Source organism: Salvelinus alpinus, chromosome 2 (assembly GCF_045679555.1).
Source record: "Salvelinus alpinus chromosome 2, SLU_Salpinus.1, whole genome shotgun sequence".
Classification (NCBI taxonomy): Eukaryota; Metazoa; Chordata; class Actinopteri; order Salmoniformes; family Salmonidae; genus Salvelinus; species Salvelinus alpinus.
The window spans coordinates 100174396-100196260 of record NC_092087.1 but is presented as its reverse complement, the minus strand read 5'-3'; the positions used below and the strand labels follow the sequence as shown (position 1 = coordinate 100196260).

General features: G+C 46.4%; 2 protein-coding genes across 5 annotated transcripts in view; one reads left to right on the top strand and one right to left on the bottom strand.

The window, feature by feature from the left end:
- Positions 1-14562, top strand: part of mslnb (mesothelin b) — a gene marked incomplete in the record, with an annotated part of 183184 nt that extends 168622 nt beyond the window's left edge. Inside the window, 3 exon segments of the mRNA XM_071354003.1 lie at positions 11994-12088; positions 12416-12698; positions 12871-14562. Coding sequence (XP_071210104.1) covers positions 11994-12088; positions 12416-12698; positions 12871-12959 — 467 coding nt within the window.
- A 100-nt stretch (positions 14563-14662) lies between these two features.
- On the bottom strand, positions 14663-17355 carry LOC139546397 (lipopolysaccharide-induced tumor necrosis factor-alpha factor homolog). 4 transcript variants are annotated; one of them, XM_071354750.1, is made up of 4 exons: positions 16971-17355; positions 16721-16795; positions 16337-16469; positions 14663-15310 (listed from the first exon to the last, which is right to left on the bottom strand). In XM_071354750.1, the coding sequence occupies exons 2-4, from the start codon at positions 16764-16766 to the stop codon at positions 15202-15204; spliced, it is 288 nt and encodes a 95-aa protein (XP_071210851.1). In that variant the 5' UTR covers positions 16767-16795; positions 16971-17355; the 3' UTR covers positions 14663-15201. The 4 variants fall into 4 exon arrangements, with proteins under 4 accessions (XP_071210851.1, XP_071210842.1, XP_071210869.1 ...); XM_071354741.1 differs by having other exon boundaries at positions 16721-16771; positions 16971-17354; XM_071354768.1 differs by having other exon boundaries at positions 16742-16795; positions 16971-17350.
- Positions 17356-21865: the final 4510 nt, after the last annotated feature.

Below are 21865 nucleotides of genomic sequence, written 5' to 3'. Positions count from 1 at the left end.
ACCTCCTACCAGCTAACACAGCCATACATAGGTACCTCCTACCAGCTAACACAGCCATACATAGGTACCTCCTACCAGCTAACACAGCCATACATAGGTACCTCCTACCAGCTAACACAGCCATACATAGGTACCTCCTACCAGCTAACACAGCCATACATAGGTACCTCCTACCAGCTAACACAGCCATACATAGGTACCTCCTACCAGCTAACACAGCCATACATAGGTACCTCCTACCAGCTAACACAGCCATACATAGGTACCTCCTACCAGCTAACACAGCCATACATAGGTACCTCCTACCAGCTAACACAGCCATACATAGGTACCTCCTACCAGCTAACACAGCCATACATAGGTACCTCTACCTCCTACCAGCTAACACAGCCATACATAGGTACCTCTACCTCCTACCAGCTAACACAGCCATACATAGGTACCTCTACCTCCTACCAGCTAACACAGCCATACATAGGTACCTCTACCTCCTACCAGCTAACACAGCCATACATAGGTACCTCTACCTCCTACCAGCTAACACAGCCATACATAGGTACCTCTACCTCCTACCAGCTAACACAGCCATACATAGGTACCTCTACCTCCTACCAGCTAACACAGCCATACATAGGTACCTCTACCTCCTACCAGATAACACAGCCATACATAGGTACCTCTACCTCCTACCAACTAACACAGCCATACATAGGTACCTCTACCTCCTACCAGCTAACACAGCCATACATAGGTACCTCCTACCAGCTAACACAGCCATACATAGGTACCTCCTACCAGCTAACACAGCCATACATAGGTACCTCCTACCAGCTAACACAGCCATACATAGGTACCTCCTACCAGCTAACACAGCCATACATAGGTACCTCCTACCAGCTAACACAGCCATACATAGGTACCTCCTACCAGCTAACACAGCCATACATAGGTACCTCCTACCAGCTAACACAGCCATACATAGGTACCTCTACCTCCTACCAGCTAACACAGCCATACATAGGTACCTCTACCTCCTACCAGCTAACACAGCCATACATAGGTACCTCTACCTCCTACCAGCTAACACAGCCATACATAGGTACCTCTACCTCCTACCAGCTAACACAGCCATACATAGGTACCTCTACCTCCTACCAGCTAACACAGCCATACATAGGTACCTCTACCTCCTACCAGCTAACACAGCCATACATAGGTACCTCTACCTCCTACCAGCTAACACAGCCATACATAGGTACCTCTACCTCCTACCAGCTAACACAGCCATACATAGGTACCTCTACCTCCTACCAGCTAACACAGCCATACATAGGTACCTCTACCTCCTACCAGCTAACACAGCCATACATAGGTACCTCCTACCAGCTAACACAGCCATACATAGGTACCTTCTACCAGCTAACACAGCCATACATAGGTACCTCTACCTCCTACCAGCTAACACAGCCATACATAGGTACCTCTACCTCCTACCAGCTAACACAGCCATACATAGGTACCTCTACCTCCTACCAGCTAACACAGCCATACATAGGTACCTCTACCTCCTACCAGCTAACACAGCCATACATAGGTACCTCTACCTCCTACCAGCTAACACAGCCATACATAGGTACCTCTACCTCCTACCAGCTAACACAGCCATACATAGGTACCTCTACCTCCTACCAGCTAACACAGCCATACATAGGTACCTCTACCTCCTACCAGCTAACACAGCCATACATAGGTACCTCTACCTCCTACCAGCTAACACAGCCATACATAGGTACCTCTACCTCCTACCAGCTAACACAGCCATACATAGGTACCTCTACCTCCTACCAGCTAACACAGCCATACATAGGTACCTCCTACCAGCTAACACAGCCATACATAGGTACCTCTACCTCCTACCAGCTAACACAGCCATACATAGGTACCTCCTACCAGCTAACACAGCCATACATAGGTACCTCTACCTCCTACCAGCTAACACAGCCATACATAGGTACCTCCTACCAGCTAACACAGCCATACTTAGGTACCTCCTACCAGCTAACACAGCCATACATAGGTACCTCCTACCAGATAACACAGCCATACATAGGTACCTCTACCTCCTACCAGCTAACACAGCCATACATAGGTACCTCTACCTCCTACCAGATAACACAGCCATACATAGGTACCTCCTACCAGCTAACACAGCCATACATAGGTACCTCCTACCAGCTAACACAGCCATACATAGGTACCTCTACCTCTACCAGCTAACACAGCCATACATAGGTACCTCTACCTCCTACCAGCTAACACAGCCATACATTGTTACCTCCTACCAGCTAACACAGCCATGCATAGGTACCTCTACCTCCTACCAGCTAACACAGCCATACATAGGTACCTCTACCTCCTACCAGCTAACACAGCCATACATAGGTACCTCCTACCAGCTAACACAGCCATACATAGGTACCTCCTACCAGATAACACAGCCATACATAGGTACCTCCTACCAGCTAACACAGCCATACATAGGTACCTCCTACCAGCTAACACAGTCATACATAGTTACCTCTACCTCCTACCAGCTAACACAGCCATACATAGGTACCTCTACCTCCTACCTCCTACCTCCTACCAGCTAACACAGTCATACATAGGTACCTCCTACCAGATAACACAGCCATACATAGGTACCTCCTACCAGCTAACACAGCCATACATAGGTACCTCCTACCAGATAACACAGCCATACATAGGTACCTCTACCTCCTACCAGCTAACACAGTCATACATAGGTACCTCTACCTCCTACCAGCTAACACAGCCATACATAGGTACCTCTACCTCCTACCAGCTAACACAGCCATACATAGGTACCTCCTACCAGCTAACACAGCCATACATAGGTACCTCTACCTCCTACCAGATAACACAGCCATACATAGGTACCTCCTACCAGCTAACACAGCCATACATAGGTACCTCCTACCAGCTAACACAGCCATACATAGGTACCTCCTACCAGCTAACAAAGCCATACATAGGTACCTCTACCTCCTACCAGCTAACACAGCCATACATAGGTACCTCCTACCAGCTAACACAGCCAGACATAGGTACCTCCTACCAGCTAACACAGCCAGACATAGGTACCTCCTACCAGCTAACACAGCCATACATAGGTACCTCCTACCAGCTAACACAGCCAGACATAGGTACCTCTACCAGATAACACAGCCATACATAGGTACCTCATACCAGCTAACACAGCCAGACATAGGTACCTCCTACCAGCTAACACAGCCATACATAGGTACCTCCTACCAGCTAACACAGCCATACATAGGTACCTCCTACCAGCTAACACAGCCAGACATAGGTACCTCTACCAGATAACACAGCCATACATAGGTACCTCTACCCCCTACCAGATAACACAGCCTTACATACAGTTGAAGTTGGAAGTTTACATACACTTAGGTTGGAGTCATTAAAACTCGTTTTTCAACCACTCCACAAATGTATTGTTAACAAACTATAGTTTTGGCAAGTCGGTTAGGACATCTACTTTGTGCATGACACAAGTAATTTTTCCAACAATTGTTTTCAGACAGATTATTTCACTTATAATTCACTGTATCACAATTCCAGTGGGTCAGAAGTTTACATACACTAACTTGACTGTGCCTTTAAACAGCTTGGAAAATTCCAGAAAATTATGTCATGGCTTTAGAAGCTTCTGATAGGCTAATTGACATGATTTGAGTCAATTGGAGGTGTACCTGTGGATGTATTTCAAGGCCTACCTTCAAACTCAGTTTCTCTTTGCTTGACATCATGGGAAAATCAAAAGAAATCAGCCAAGACCTCAGAAAAAAAATTGTAGACCTCCACAAGTCTGGTTCATCCTTGGGAGCAATTTCCAAACGCCTGAAGGTACCACGTTCATCTGTACAAACAATAGTACGCAAGTATAAACACCATGGGACCACGCAGCCGTCATACCGCTCAGGAAGGAAACGCGTTCTGTCTCCTAGAGATGAACGTACTTTGGTGCGAATCAATCCCAGAACAGCAGCAAAGGACCTTGTGAAGATACTGGAGGAAACAGGTACAAAAGTATCTATATCTACAGTAAAACGAGTCCTATATCGACATAACCTGAAAGGCCGCTCAGCAAGGAAGAAGCCACTGCTCCAAAACTGCCATAAAAAACCCAGACTACGGTTTGCAACTGCACATGGGGACAAAGATCGTACTTTTTGGAGAAATGTCCTCTGGTCTGATGAAACAAAAATAGAACTGTTTGGCCATAATGACCATCGTTATGTTTGGAGGAAAAAGGGGGAAGCTTGCAAGCCGAAGAACACCATCCCAACCGTGAAGCACGGGGGTGGCAGCATCATGTTGTGGGGGTGCTTTGCTGCAGATGGGACTGGTGCACTTCACAAAATAGATGGCATGATGAGGATGAAAAATTATGTGGATATATTGAAGCAACATCTCAAGACATCAGTCAGGAAGTTAAAGCTTGCTCGCAAATGGGCCTTCCAAATGGACAATGACCCCAAGCATACTTCCAAAGTTGTGGCAAAATGGCTTACATACATACATACCTCTACTACCCTACTAACTAACACAGCCATACTCAAGTACGTCTATGTCTCTCTTTCTCTGATTCCCTCCATCCATATTGCTGTCTTTCCCTTGCTTCCGTCTGTCCACTAGGTGGTGCTGACTCAGCCTACTCTCTGTCTGACCACTAGGTGGAGCTGACTCAGTCTACTCTGTCTGTCCACTAGGTGGTGCTGACTCAGTCTACTCTGTCTGTCCACTAGGTGGTGCTGACTCAGTCTACTCTGTCTGTCCACTAGGTGGTGCTGACTCAGTCTACTCTGTCTGTCCACTAGGTGGTGCTGACTCAGTCTACTCTGTCTGTCCACTAGGTGGTGCTGACTCAGTCTACTCTCTGTCTGTCCACTAGGTGGTACTGACTCAGTCTACTATCTGTCTGTCCACTAGGTGGTGCTGACTCAGTCTACTCTCTGTCTGTCCACTAGGTGGTGCTGACTCAGTATACTCTGTCTGTCCACTAGGTGGTGCTGACTCAGTCTACTCTCTGTCTGTCCACTAGGTGGTGCTGACTCAGTCTACTCTCTGTCTGTCCACTAGGTGGTGCTGACTCAGTATACTCTGTCTGTCCACTAGGTGGTGCTGACTCAGTCTACTCTCTGTCTGTCCACTAGGGGGTGCTGACTCAGTCTACTCTGTCTGTCCACTAGGTGGTGCTGACTCAGTCTACTCTGTCTGTCCACTAGGTGGTGCTGACTCAGTCTACTCTCTGTCTGTCCACTAGGTGGTGCTGACTCAGTCTACTCTCTGTCTGTCCACTAGGTGGTGCTGACTCAGTCTACTCTGTCTGTCCACTAGGTGGTGCTGACTCAGTCTACTCTGTCTGTCCACTAGGTGGTGCTGACTCAGTCTACTATCTGTCTGTCCACTAGGTGGTGCTGACTCAGTCTACTCTGTCTGTCCACTAGGTGGTGCTGACTCAGTCTACTCTCTGTCTGTCCACTAGGTGGTGCTGACTCAGTCTACTCTCTGTCTGTCCACTAGGTGGTGCTGACTCAGTCTACTCTGTCTGTCCACTAGGTGGTGCTGACTCAGTCTACTCTGTCTGTCCACTAGGTGGTGCTGACTCAGTCTACTCTCTGTCTGTCCACTAGGTGGTGCTGACTCAGTCTACTCTGTCTGTCCACTAGGTGGTGCTGACTCAGTCTACTCTCTGTCTGTCCACTAGGTGGTGCTGACTCAGTCTACTCTCTGTCTGTCCACTAGGTGGTGCTGACTCAGTCTACTCTCTGTCTGTCCACTAAGTGGTGCTGACTCAGTCTACTCTCTGTCTGTCCACTAGGTGGTGCTGACTCAGTCTACTCTGTCTGTCCACTAGGTGGTGCTGACTCAGTCTACTCTCTGTCTGTCCACTAGGTGGTGCTGACTCAGTCTACTCTCTGTCTGTCCACTAGGGGGTGCTGACTCAGTCTACTCTGTCTGTCCACTAGGTGGTGCTGACTCAGTCTACTCTGTCTGTCCACTAGGTGGTGCTGACTCAGTCTACTCTCTGTCTGTCCACTAGGTGGTGCTGACTCAGTCTACTCTCTGTCTGCCCACTAGGTGGTGCTGACTCAGTCTACTCTGTCTGTCCACTAGGTGGTGCTGACTCAGTCTACTCTGTCTGTCCACTAGGTGGTGCTGACTCAGTCTACTATCTGTCTGTCCACTAGGTGGTGCTGACTCAGTCTACTCTGTCTGTCCACTAGGTGGTGCTGACTCAGTCTACTCTCTGTCTGTCCACTAGGTGGTGCTGACTCAGTCTACTCTCTGTCTGTCCACTAGGTGGTGCTGACTCAGTCTACTCTGTCTGTCCACTAGGTGGTGCTGACTCAGTCTACTCTGTCTGTCCACTAGGTGGTGCTGACTCAGTCTACTCTCTGTCTGTCCACTAGGTGGTGCTGACTCAGTCTACTCTGTCTGTCCACTAGGTGGTGCTGACTCAGTCTACTCTCTGTCTGTCCACTAGGTGGTGCTGACTCAGTCTACTCTCTGTCTGTCCACTAGGTGGTGCTGACTCAGTCTGCTCTGTCTGTCCACTAGGTGGTGCTGACTCAGTCTACTCTCTGTCTGTCCACTAGGTGGTGCTGACTCAGTCTACTCTGTCTGTCCACTAGGTGGTGCTGACTCAGTCTACTCTCTGTCTGTCCACTAGGTGGTGCTGACTCAGTCTACTCTCTGTCTGTCCACTAGGTGGTGCTGACTCAGTCTACTCTGTCTGTCCACTAGGTGGTGCTGACTCAGTCTACTCTCTGTCTGTCCACTAGGTGGTGCTGACTCAGTCTACTCTGTCTGTCCACTAGGTGGTGCTGACTCAGTCTACTCTCTGTCTGTCCACTAGGTGGTGCTGACTCAGTCTACTCTCTGTCTGTCCACTAGGTGGTGCTGACTCAGTCTACTCTCTGTCTGTCCACTAGGTGGTGCTGACTCAGTCTACTCTCTGTCTGTCCACTAGGTGGTGCTGACTCAGTCTACTCTCTGTCTGTCCACTAGGTGGTGCTGACTCAGTCTACTCTGTCTGTCCACTAGGTGGTGCTGACTCAGTCTACTCTGTCTGTCCACTAGGTGGTGCTGACTCAGTCTACTCTCTGTCTGTCCACTAGGGGGTGCTGACTCAGTCTACTCTGTCTGTCCACTAGGTGGTGCTGACTCAGTCTACTCTCTGTCTGTCCACTAGGTGGTGCTGACTCAGTCTACTCTCTGTCTGTCCACTAGGTGGTGCTGACTCAGTCTACTCTGTCTGTCCACTAGGTGGTGCTGACTCAGTCTACTATCTGTCTGTCCACTAGGTGGTGCTGACTCAGTCTACTCTGTCTGTCCACTAGGTGGTGCTGACTCAGTCTACTCTCTGTCTGTCCACTAGGTGGTGCTGACTCAGTCTACTCTCTGTCTGTCCACTAGGTGGTGCTGACTCAGTCTACTCTGTCTGTCCACTAGGTGGTGCTGACTCAGTCTACTCTGTCTGTCCACTAGGTGGTGCTGACTCAGTCTACTCTCTGTCTGTCCACTAGGTGGTGCTGACTCAGTCTACTCTGTCTGTCCACTAGGTGGTGCTGACTCAGTCTACTCTCTGTCTGTCCACTAGGTGGTGCTGACTCAGTCTACTCTCTGTCTGTCCACTAGGTGGTGCTGACTCAGTCTACTCTCTGTCTGTCCACTAGGTGGTGCTGACTCAGTCTACTCTGTCTGTCCACTAGGTGGTGCTGACTCAGTCTACTCTCTGTCTGTCCACTAGGTGGTGCTGACTCAGTATACTCTCTGTCTGTCCACTAGGTGGTGCTGACTCAGTCTACTCTCTGTCTGTCCACTAGGTGGTGCTGATTCAGTCTACTCTCTGTCTGTCCACTAGGTGGTGCTGACTCAGTCTACTCTCTGTCTGTCCACTAGGTGGTGCTGACTCAGTCTACTATCTGTCTGTCCACTAGGGGGTGCTGACTCAGTCTACCATCTGTCTATCCACTAGGTGGTGCTGACTCAGTCTACTCTCTGTCTGACCACTAGGTGGCACTGACTCAGTCTACTCTCTGTCTGTCCACTAGGTGGTGCTGACTCAGTCTACTCTCTGTCTGTCCACTAGGTGGTGCTGATTCAGTCTACTCTCTGTCTGTCCACTAGGTGGTGCTGACTCAGCCTACTCTCTGTCTGTCCACTAGGTGGTGCTGACTCAGTCTACTATCTGTCTGACCACTAGGTGGAGCTGACTCAGTCTACTCTGTCTGTCCACTAGGTGGTGCTGACTCAGTCTACTCTGTCTGTCCACTAGGTGGTGCTGACTCAGTCTACTCTGTCTGTCCACTAGGTGGTGCTGACTCAGTCTACTCTGTCTGTCCACTAGGTGGTGCTGACTCAGTCTACTCTGTCTGTCCACTAGGTGGTGCTGACTCAGTCTACTCTCTGTCTGTCCACTAGGTGGTACTGACTCAGTCTACTCTGTCTGTCCACTAGGTGGTGCTGACTCAGTCTACTCTCTGTCTGTCCACTAGGTGGTGCTGACTCAGTCTACTCTGTCTGTCCACTAGGTGGTGCTGACTCAGTCTACTCTCTGTCTGTCCACTAGGTGGTGCTGACTCAGTCTACTCTCTGTCTGTCCACTAGGTGGTGCTGACTCAGTCTACTCTGTCTGTCCACTAGGTGGTGCTGACTCAGTCTACTCTCTGTCTGTCCACTAGGGGGTGCTGACTCAGTCTACTCTGTCTGTCCACTAGGTGGTGCTGACTCAGTCTACTCTGTCTGTCCACTAGGTGGTGCTGACTCAGTCTACTCTCTGTCTGTCCACTAGGTGGTGCTGACTCAGTCTACTCTCTGTCTGTCCACTAGGTGGTGCTGACTCAGTCTACTCTGTCTGTCCACTAGGTGGTGCTGACTCAGTCTACTCTGTCTGTCCACTAGGTGGTGCTGACTCAGTCTACTATCTGTCTGTCCACTAGGTGGTGCTGACTCAGTCTACTCTGTCTGTCCACTAGGTGGTGCTGACTCAGTCTACTCTCTGTCTGTCCACTAGGTGGTGCTGACTCAGTCTACTCTCTGTCTGTCCACTAGGTGGTGCTGACTCAGTCTACTCTGTCTGTCCACTAGGTGGTGCTGACTCAGTCTACTCTGTCTGTCCACTAGGTGGTGCTGACTCAGTCTACTCTCTGTCTGTCCACTAGGTGGTGCTGACTCAGTCTACTCTGTCTGTCCACTAGGTGGTGCTGACTCAGTCTACTCTCTGTCTGTCCACTAGGTGGTGCTGACTCAGTCTACTCTCTGTCTGTCCACTAGGTGGTGCTGACTCAGTCTACTCTCTGTCTGTCCACTAAGTGGTGCTGACTCAGTCTACTCTCTGTCTGTCCACTAGGTGGTGCTGACTCAGTCTACTCTGTCTGTCCACTAGGTGGTGCTGACTCAGTCTACTCTCTGTCTGTCCACTAGGTGGTGCTGACTCAGTCTACTCTCTGTCTGTCCACTAGGGGGTGCTGACTCAGTCTACTCTGTCTGTCCACTAGGTGGTGCTGACTCAGTCTACTCTGTCTGTCCACTAGGTGGTGCTGACTCAGTCTACTCTCTGTCTGTCCACTAGGTGGTGCTGACTCAGTCTACTCTCTGTCTGCCCACTAGGTGGTGCTGACTCAGTCTACTCTGTCTGTCCACTAGGTGGTGCTGACTCAGTCTACTCTGTCTGTCCACTAGGTGGTGCTGACTCAGTCTACTATCTGTCTGTCCACTAGGTGGTGCTGACTCAGTCTACTCTGTCTGTCCACTAGGTGGTGCTGACTCAGTCTACTCTCTGTCTGTCCACTAGGTGGTGCTGACTCAGTCTACTCTCTGTCTGTCCACTAGGTGGTGCTGACTCAGTCTACTCTGTCTGTCCACTAGGTGGTGCTGACTCAGTCTACTCTGTCTGTCCACTAGGTGGTGCTGACTCAGTCTACTCTCTGTCTGTCCACTAGGTGGTGCTGACTCAGTCTACTCTGTCTGTCCACTAGGTGGTGCTGACTCAGTCTACTCTCTGTCTGTCCACTAGGTGGTGCTGACTCAGTCTACTCTCTGTCTGTCCACTAGGTGGTGCTGACTCAGTCTGCTCTGTCTGTCCACTAGGTGGTGCTGACTCAGTCTACTCTCTGTCTGTCCACTAGGTGGTGCTGACTCAGTCTACTCTGTCTGTCCACTAGGTGGTGCTGACTCAGTCTACTCTCTGTCTGTCCACTAGGTGGTGCTGACTCAGTCTACTCTCTGTCTGTCCACTAGGTGGTGCTGACTCAGTCTACTCTGTCTGTCCACTAGGTGGTGCTGACTCAGTCTACTCTCTGTCTGTCCACTAGGTGGTGCTGACTCAGTCTACTCTGTCTGTCCACTAGGTGGTGCTGACTCAGTCTACTCTCTGTCTGTCCACTAGGTGGTGCTGACTCAGTCTACTCTCTGTCTGTCCACTAGGTGGTGCTGACTCAGTCTACTCTCTGTCTGTCCACTAGGTGGTGCTGACTCAGTCTACTCTCTGTCTGTCCACTAGGTGGTGCTGACTCAGTCTACTCTCTGTCTGTCCACTAGGTGGTGCTGACTCAGTCTACTCTGTCTGTCCACTAGGTGGTGCTGACTCAGTCTACTCTGTCTGTCCACTAGGTGGTGCTGACTCAGTCTACTCTCTGTCTGTCCACTAGGGGGTGCTGACTCAGTCTACTCTGTCTGTCCACTAGGTGGTGCTGACTCAGTCTACTCTCTGTCTGTCCACTAGGTGGTGCTGACTCAGTCTACTCTCTGTCTGTCCACTAGGTGGTGCTGACTCAGTCTACTCTGTCTGTCCACTAGGTGGTGCTGACTCAGTCTACTATCTGTCTGTCCACTAGGTGGTGCTGACTCAGTCTACTCTGTCTGTCCACTAGGTGGTGCTGACTCAGTCTACTCTCTGTCTGTCCACTAGGTGGTGCTGACTCAGTCTACTCTCTGTCTGTCCACTAGGTGGTGCTGACTCAGTCTACTCTGTCTGTCCACTAGGTGGTGCTGACTCAGTCTACTCTGTCTGTCCACTAGGTGGTGCTGACTCAGTCTACTCTCTGTCTGTCCACTAGGTGGTGCTGACTCAGTCTACTCTGTCTGTCCACTAGGTGGTGCTGACTCAGTCTACTCTCTGTCTGTCCACTAGGTGGTGCTGACTCAGTCTACTCTCTGTCTGTCCACTAGGTGGTGCTGACTCAGTCTACTCTGTCTGTCCACTAGGTGGTGCTGACTCAGTCTACTCTCTGTCTGTCCACTAGGTGGTGCTGACTCAGTCTACTCTGTCTGTCCACTAGGTGGTGCTGACTCAGTCTACTCTCTGTCTGTCCACTAGGTGGTGCTGACTCAGTATACTCTCTGTCTGTCCACTAGGTGGTGCTGACTCAGTCTACTCTCTGTCTGTCCACTAGGTGGTGCTGATTCAGTCTACTCTCTGTCTGTCCACTAGGTGGTGCTGACTCAGTCTACTCTCTGTCTGTCCACTAGGTGGTGCTGACTCAGTCTACTATCTGTCTGTCCACTAGGGGGTGCTGACTCAGTCTACCATCTGTCTATCCACTAGGTGGTGCTGACTCAGTCTACTCTCTGTCTGACCACTAGGTGGCACTGACTCAGTCTACTCTCTGTCTGTCCACTAGGTGGTGCTGACTCAGTCTACTCTCTGTCTGTCCACTAGGTGGTGCTGATTCAGTCTACTCTCTGTCTGTCCACTAGGTGGTGCTGACTCAGCCTACTCTCTGTCTGTCCACTAGGTGGTGCTGACTCAGTCTACTATCTGTCTGTCCACTAGGTGGTGCTGACTCAGTCTACTCTCTGTCTGTCCACTAGGTGGTGCTGACTCAGTATACTCTGTCTGTCCACTAGGTGGTGCTGACTCAGTCTACTCTCTGTCTGTCCACTAGGTGGTGCTGACTCAGCCTACGTCCTGCGTCTGTCCACTTCTAACATCAGTATGGACATGGACACTTTCATCAGCCTGGACCCTACTGTTATACAGGTGTGTATGTGTGTGCGTTTCTACATCTGTCTGTCTGTTTGTTTGTGTGTGTCTGTGTGCGTTTCTACGTCTGTCTGTCTGTCTGTCTGTCTGTCTGTCTGTCTGTCTGTCTGTGTGTGTGTGTGCGTTTCTACATCTGTGTGTGTCTGTCTGTGTGTGTTTCTACATCTGTGTGTGTGTGTCTGTGTGCGTTTCTACGTCTGTCTGTCTGTCTGTCTGTGTGTGTGTGTGTGTGTGTGTGTGTGTGTGCATGTGTGCTTGCGCGTTCGTGTGTGTGTGTGTTTCTACAACTGTATCTAGTTATCCCCCTAACCCCTCCTCCCTCAGACTCTGGATGTGAGCCATGTCAAAGGTCTGCTGGGTTCTAACCTGCCGGAGCTGAGGAGCTATGAGAACCAGAGCGTGGTCCAGACCTGGATCAGCACCCGTTTCCAGGCCGACCTGGACTATCTGGGGCTGGGTCTTAAGGGGGGCAAGATTGACCCCACCCCGGTTGGTTTGGGAACCATCCACCTTCCTAGTACCAGTGCAGGGGTAGCTGGGGCAGTCACCACCGTGGCTGGAGGAGCTGGAGCAGTCACCACCGTGGCTGGAGGAGCTGCTACTACAGGTAAAACATGACCGTTCCTTTTTATCTATGAAAGATCAGCCGGTTCTCTTTCATTTCTCTGTGAGAGTGACTGAGTGACTGAGTGACTGAGTGAGTGAGTGAGTGAGTGAGTGAGTGAGTGAGTGATATGATTCAGTGAACAAAGTTATAATGTATGTTTGTTTCTGTGTAGCGAGCGGCGGAGCGACCAACAGACCAACGTTCGGCCTCCACCTTCTCCTCACCACTCTGGCCGTCGCTGTCCTGTACATTCTACACTGATTTCACAGATAACTGACTCCATAGCATCAAGTCGCATTCGGCTCAGACAGGGGAAAAACACCATGTAAAGTTCTCAAACGGGAAACAAAAATGTATACATTTAGAGTCAAGTAGTGCCTTAGATATTGTAAATATCACCGAATACAAGGATATACTGGACCTATCAAAAGACTATAAAACAATCTAGCACTTTAGTCACGTCAATGTTTCTGCTCTGACAAGTTCTGCACACCATTTTATTTAAGTGTATTCACTTTGTATGTTGTTCTGTCTTGGTGGTTGGAATGTTGTTGAAATTAAGTCTCTTCTGTCTTGGTGGTTGGAATGTTGTTGAAATTAAGTCTGTTCTGTCTTGGTGGCTGGAATGAAGTCTGTTCTGTCTTGGTGGCTGGAACGTTGTTGGAATGAACCATTTTCTGTCTTGGTGGCTGGAATGAAGTCTGTTCTGTCTTGGTGGCTGGAATGTTGTTGGAATGAACCATTTTCTGTCTTGGTGGCTGGAATGAAGTCTGTTCTGTCTTGGTGGCTGGAACGTTGTTGGAATGAACCATTTTCTGTCTTGGTGGCTGGAATGAAGTCTCTTCTGTCTTGGTGGCTGGAATGCTGTTGGAATGAACCATTTTCTGTCTTGGTGGCTGGAATGAAGTCTCTTCTGTCTTGGTGGCTGGAATGTTGTTGGAATGAACCATTTTCTGTCTTGGTGGCTGGAATGAAGTCTCTTCTGTCTTGGTGGCTGGAATGCTGTTGGAATGAACCATTTTCTGTCTTGGTGGCTGGAATGAAGTCTCTTCTGTCTTGGTGGCTGGAATGTTGTTGGAATGAACCATTTTCTGTCTTGGTGGCTGGAATGAAGTCTCTTCTGTCTTGGTGGCTGGAATGTTGTTGGAATGAACCATTTTCTGTCTTGGTGGCTGGAATGAAGTCTCTTCTGTCTTGGTGGCTGGAATGTTGTTGGAATGAACCATTTTCTGTCTTGGTGGCTGGAATGAACCATTTTCTGTCTTGGTGGCTGGAATGAAGTCTGTTCTGTCTTGGTGGCTGGAATGAACCATTTTCTGTCTTGGTGGCTGGAATGAAGTCTGTTCTGTCTTGGTGGCTGGAATGAAGTCTGTTCTGTCTTGGTGGCTGGAACGCTGTTTAAAGAAGTATTTTTAGGGCTCTATTCAGTCTGTATAGCTGAAATGTAAAGGTCATTTCCTATTGAGACGACATGTGCAGCGTCTACGCTACGGGAACATGGCCTTTACATTTCAACCACGCCGTCACGCTGAACTTCCACCGTGTGGATTGAATAGAGCCCTTTGTCTTCGTCTTCATGAGATGACAAAGAAGTCTTGTGTTGGTGATGTCGTCTTTCTGGGACAGCCATTTTGTTTTATCAGGGTTAGTATCTCCAACACTTATCTAGCGAGCCAAAACGCCGTTCAATGTCATGACCACCAATTCCACTAGTGTAGGACGATTCTGTCATTAGAATGTCACTGTGCTTCTGTTCACGTCAGCTCAGACTGTTGTCTGTCTTCTCAATGTTGCCATTTGATGCTACTAACTAGCAGATGTTGAATGTATGATTTAATTAATAAAAATGTATATTATTGCACAAGCCCCCCCAATTTTTTAACATTTTATTTATAAAGAAATAAACAGCCTATGAACTAACAGCTGATAATAAAAATTAGTTTTTTCAACAAATTAACAAAATATTTTAGCGGTTGTGAAATGATTGTATTTTTCAGGGCTCAGTTTTTTCCTAACAAACCAGTACAGTACTCAATCAGAAAGACTCACAGTGCTGCATTGACACAATTATACTAATATAACTTACAGATCATTCCACAACCATCAAAATCATGAATATTCACATTCTATGTTTTCTATGGCACAAATATTTTACCGTTGCCAAGGCAGCGGTGAACTTCATAACAAGGGACAGGATGGAACACTGTCAATGACAACATTCTGTGACAGTTAAATTGTTCTATTGAGTCAAACTAATTAAGTCGCACATTTTTTCCATTGCCAAGGCAACAGTTAACTGCATAGCAAGGGACAGGGCGGGATGGGACACTGTAAATGGCAAGTTAAACTCATTTGTCTTTCAAACTGCTGTGCAGTTCTACTGGGTGGAAGTTGAGAGAAACAACAGACTGTTGTGGAAGAACAACTTGTCTCAGAAGACAAGACACAATGTTGTAGCGAGCTTCCCAAAAGACACGGGAGACTCCCGCAGGTTATTATGTGCTTATAAGCGCTTATAAACCCCCAGGATGGTCTTGCAGGAGGGACACGTGTGCTTGGCGTCTTTGAGCCGGTCGAAACAGAAAGGGATGAGGCAGCAACCCAGAACAAACCTGAGGAGAAACAACGGTCAGACATTGTATGGAGATGCATCTTAAGGCCTAAAACGGATGTTTTTCTCTCTTAAATCACAATCAACTTTTACCAGTTAAATGTAGACACAAATAAAAATACACTTTGTATAAAAAATGTTTCCAAATATTTCATTAAATACACTATATACATATTTACACAAATGCATTTCAATCTGGACACTGAAGTCAGCGTGAATATTTTGGTTTTATTTTGTTAAGACACTCCAGAACCGGACTTGACCAGAGCAGCTTGTGGGTTAAATACACTTTTCATCTTTCTATCTGTAAAATACTAAAGTCGTAGGTAAAAAATGCATTTTTTGGTGCATTTTTTCCAAAGAAAATGTGATCTAGAATAAACAATTAACAACATATCAACGATTCCCTCTGGGCAAGTCTGGAGAAAACATCTAAGCATCACCTCACAACAACATGTGCTTGTCTGAGTCTGACTTTCAGGAAATGGCAGTTAAAAGACAAGCACTCTGAAATTAGACTACCAAAGCCTAATTAGACCCAATCACAATCTCATCAAAGTAAGTTACAAAATATAGTCCAGTTTGTAACATTCTTTATGAAATGGGCTTTTAAATTATGTGTAATTTAATGTAGTGAGCTTTGAAATTATTGATTCATTAAATTTTTTATGACGGTGGTATGATAAACAAATACATACATTTTCATCAAGTTTGACATGTGTATGTTTAGTTTGTGAAAATACTCATATTAATGGATCAAAATACTCATATTAATGGATCAAAATACCAACAAATCTCAAAATGTATATATAGATGCAAGTCATTTCAGCCTGTGGTGCCTGACCATAACCCACTGACTAACAGTAGGATAGGCTTTCACCACACACACACACACACACACACACACACACACACACACACACACACACACACACACACACACACACACACACACACACACACACACACACACACACACACACACACACACACACACACACACACACACACACACTCTTGTACGTACCCACAGAAGAAGATTCCTCCACAGAAGAGGTAGGTGAGGACACCAGAGGAGAAGTCAACCTGAGTGACCACGGTCTGGTGACAGTAAGGACAGGTCATCTGGACAGGACTGTCCCCAAATGCACCGATGGCCACTGGAGGAGGGGGGGTAGACAAAGTATTAGTTCATTCTCTAATACATTAATGTGTTAATTCATTCATCCCTACAGTACCTCACAGCATGGCTTCATTCATTCATTCATTCGTTCATTCATCCATTCATTCATCCATTCATTCATCCATTCATTCATTCATCCATCCATTATTTACTTTCGTCCAACTATCTGTCCACTGAAAACACATGGCTGTTTCACTTCCTTTATAGTTAACAAGAGTTTCACTCAACCCAAAGTACAGTAGGACATACCAACAGGCACCTGGACGTTGGCCATCCTCCCTGAGAGGGAAAAGGAGTTGGGTACTAACGAAGAATACACAGAAAGACATACAATATACTAATGGAACACTCAACAAATGCTGATAACCACAGAGAAAACATTCCAACTACAAAATAAAAGTCTTCTTTTTGATAAGCTTTACATTTTTCATCATTACTTTTCCAATAACAGACACATATCTCTTATAAAAGTACTTACTGCTCTGCTGTAAGGGAGAGTCTTACTGCTCTGCTGGTCCAAAAGGAGTTACTCAGACTTTTCTTCTACTCAGTAACACAGGAGGGTGAACAGAGTCAGTAGCCGGACCCGCCCATCCCACCAAACAGCCTATACTGTTATCTACTGTACCCTGCCCTTGTCTCCTACCAAACAGCCTATACTGCCATCTACTGTACCCTGCCCTTGTCTCCCACCAAACAGCCTATACTGCCATCGACTGTACCCTGCCCTTGTCTCCTACCAAACAGCCTATACTGTTATCTACTGTACCCTGCCCTTGTCTCCCACCAAACAGCCTATACTGTTATCTACTGTACCCTGCCCTTGTCTCCCACCAAACAGCCTATACTGTTATCTACTGTACCCTGCCCTTGTCTCCCACCAAACAGCCTATACTGTTATCTACTGTGCCCTGCCCTTGATCTACTGTACCCTGCCCTTCTCTGTTTCTTGCACTAACTGTTTAAGACTCTTCACATTGGCTGCTTCTACCATCTATTATCTATCCTGTTGCCTAGTCACTTTACCACTACTATACAGTGCATTTGGAAAGTATTCAGACCCCTTCATTTTTTCCACATTTTGTTACATTACAGCCTTATTCTAAAATTGAATTTACCACAGGTGGACTCCAATCAAGTTGTAGAAACTTGATCAACAGAAACAGGATGCACCTGAGCTCAATTTCGAGTCTCATAGCAAAAAGTCTGAATACTCATGTAAATAAGGTATTTGTTTTTATATTTTTAATACATTTGCATAAATTACTATAACCTGCTTTTGCTTTGTCATTATGGCGTATTGTGTTTAAATCGATCAATCAAACGTATTTAAAAAGGCCCTTTTTACATCAACTGATGTCAAAATGCTGTACAGAAACCCAGCCTAAAACCCCAAACAGCAAGCAATGAAGATGTAGAAGCACAGTGGCTAGGAAAAACTCCCTAGAAAGGCAGGAATCTAGGAAATTGATGAGGATTTTTCATATTTTTTTATCCACTTTAGAATAAGGCTGTAACTTAACAAAATGTGGAAAAAGTCAATGGGTCTGAATACTTTCCAAATGCACTACATATCTACCTCAATGACCTCGTACCCCTGCACATGGACTCAGTACTGGTACCCCGTGTATATAGCCAAGTTATTACCTCGTACCCCTGCACATGGACTCAGTACTGGTACCCCGTGTATATAGCCAAGTTATTACCTCGTACCCCTGCACATGGACTCAGTACTGGTACCCTGTGTATATAGCCAAGTTATTACCTCGTACCCCTGCACATGGACTCAGTACTGGTACCCTGTGTATATAGCCAAGTTATTACCTCGTACCCCTGCACATGGACTCAGTACTGGTACCCTGTGTATATAGCCAAGTTATTACCTCGTATCCCTGCACATGGACTCAGTACTGGTACCCTGTGTATATAGCCAAGTTATTACCTCGTACCCCTGCACATGGACTCAGTACTGGTACCCTGTGTATATAGCCAAGTTATTACCTCGTACCCCTGCACATGGACTCAGTACTGGTACCCCGTCTATATAGCCAAGTTATTACCTCGTACCCCTGCACATGGACTCAGTACTGGTACCCCGTCTATATAGCCAAATTATTACCTCGTACCCCTGCACATGGACTCAGTACTGGTACCCCGTCTATATAGCCAAGTTATTACCTCGTACCCCTGCACATGGACTCAGTACTGGTACCCCGTCTATATAGCCAAGTTATTACCTCGTACCCCTGCACATGGACTCAGTACTGGTACCCCGTCTATATAGCCAAGTTATTACCTCGTACCCCTGCACATGGACTCAGTACTGGTACCCCGTCTATATAGCCAAGTTATTACCTCGTACCCCTGCACATGGACTCAGTACTGGTACCCTGTGAATCAGCCCATACAGTGAGTCCATACATCGTTGGCATAGTTACTGCTTCAGTATGGATGGAGTTGAAGGGGACAAACAGCAGCCTATTCCTCATCTTGTAGTTTACACTTTGATTGAACAACGGGCTGAAAAAGGGGAGCAGGTACAGTGAACCGTCGGAATGTTAATCTCAGTGTTACAGATGACGAGAGAGAGAACGGACTGAAGAAGTGAAACCGTCTTCTCTGAGAGGAGCACGTGTCCTCAGGGTGCAGAACCAGGTTACGCTGATAACGCTCAGGCTCACCCAACACACACACACACACACACACACACACACACGCGCCAGGTCATGAGAATCCGGCCACCTCTCAGGAAGTCATGTGTACATGTTCCCAATCGTCTAATTAACATTATCCACCCTGAGGAAGTCATGTGTACATGTTCCCAATCATCTCATTAACATTATCCACCCTGAGGAAGTCATGTGTACATGTTCCCAATCGTCTAATTAAACATTATCCACCGAGGAAGTCATGTGTACATGTTCCCAATCATCTCATTAACATTATCCACCCTGAGGAAGTCATGTGTACATGTTCCCAATCATCTAATTAAACATTATCCACCGAGGAAGTCATGTGTACATGTTCCCAATCATCTAATTAAACATTATCCACCGAGGAAGTCATGTGTACATGTTCCCAATCATCTAATTAAACATTATCCACCCTGAGGAAGTCATGTGTACATGTTCCCAATCGTCTAATTAACATTATCCACCCTGAGGAAGTCATGTGTACATGTTCCCAATCATCTAATTAACATTATCCACCCTGAGGAAGTCATGTGTACATGTTCCCAATCATCTAATTAACATTATCCACCCTGAGGAAGTCATGTGTACATGTTCCCAATCATCTAATTAACAGTATCCACCCTGAGGAAGTCATGTGTACATGTTCCCAATCATCTAATTAACATTATCCACCCTGAGGAAGTCATGTGTACATGTTCCCAATCATCTAATTAACATTATCCACCCTGAGGAAGTCATGTGTACATGTTCCCAATCGTCTAATTAACATTATCCACCCTGAGGAAGTCATGTGTACATGTTCCCAATCATCTAATTAAACATTATCCTTCCTGAGGAAGTCATGTGTACATGTTCCCAATCGTCTAATTAAACATTATCCACCCTGAGGAAGTCATGTGTACATGTTCCCAATCATCTAATTAAACATTATCCTTCCTGAGGAAGTCATGGGTACATGTTCCCAATCGTCTAATTAAACATTATCCACCCTGAGGAAGTCATGTGTACATGTTCCCAATCATCTAATTAACATTATCCACCCTGAGGAAGTCATGTGTACATGTTCCCAATCGTCTAATTAACATTATCCACCCTGAGGAAGTCATGTGTACATGTTCCCAATCATCTAATTAACATTATCCACCCTGAGGAAGTCATGTGTACATGTTCCCAATCATCTAATTAACATTATCCACCCTGAGGAAGTCATGTGTACATGTTCCCAATCGTCTAATTAACATTATCCACCCTGAGGAAGTCATGTGTACATGTTCCCAATCATCTAATTAAACATGATCCTTCCTGAGGAAGTCATGAGTACATGTTCCCAATCGTCTAATTAAACATAATCCACCCTGAGGAAGTCATGTGTACATGTTCCCAATCATCTAATTAACATTATCCACCCTGAGGAAGTCATGTGTACATGTTCCCAATCGTCTAATTAACATTATCCACCCTGAGGAAGTCATGTGTACATGTTCCCAATCATCTAATTAAACATTATCCTTCCTGAGGAAGTCATGTGTACATGTTCCCAATCATCTAATTAACATTATCCACCCTGAGGAAGTCATGTGTACATGTTCCCAATCATCTAATTAACAGTATCCACCCTGAGGAAGTCATGTGTACATGTTCCCAATCATCTAATTAACATTATCCACCCTGAGGAAGTCATGTGTACATGTTCCCAATCGTCTAATTAACATTATCCACCCTGAGGAAGTCATGTGTACATGTTCCCAATCATCTAATTAAACATTATCCTTCCTGAGGAAGTCATGTGTACATGTTCCCAATCGTCTAATTAAACATTATCCACCCTGAGGAAGTCATGTGTACATGTTCCCAATCATCTAATTAAACATTATCCTTCCTGAGGAAGTCATGTGTACATGTTCCCAATCGTCTAATTAAACATTATCCACCCTGAGGAAGTCATGTGTACATGTTCCCAATCATCTAATTAACATTATCCACCCTGAGGAAGTCATGTGTACATATTCCCAATCGTCTAATTAAACATCATCCACCCTGAGGAAGTCATGTGTACATGTTCCCAATCATCTAATTAACATTATCCACCCTGAGGAAGTCATGTGTACATGTTCCCAATCATCTAATTAACATTATCCACCCTGAGGAAGTCATGTGTACATGTTCCCAATCGTCTAATTAACATTATCCACCCTGAGGAAGTCATGTGTACATGTTCCCAATCATCTAATTAAACATGATCCTTCCTGAGGAAGTCATGAGTACATGTTCCCAATCGTCTAATTAAACATAATCCACCCTGAGGAAGTCATGTGTACATGTTCCCAATCGTCTAATTAACATTATCCACCCTGAGGAAGTCATGTGTACATGTTCCCAATCATCTAATTAAACATTATCCACCCTGAGGAAGTCATGTGTACATGTTCCCAATCGTCTAATTAACATTATCCACCCTGAGGAAGTCATGTGTACATGTTCCCAATCATCTAATTAAACATTATCCACCCTGAGGAAGTCATGTGTACATGTTCCCAATCATCTAATTAAACATCATCCTTCCTCAGCATATTTTATGCGCCAATGATTGTGATTGTATGTATGTATGTATGTATGTATGTATGTATGTATGTATGTATGTATGTAGTGTGTCACTGGCAAACTGATTTTACAGACATGT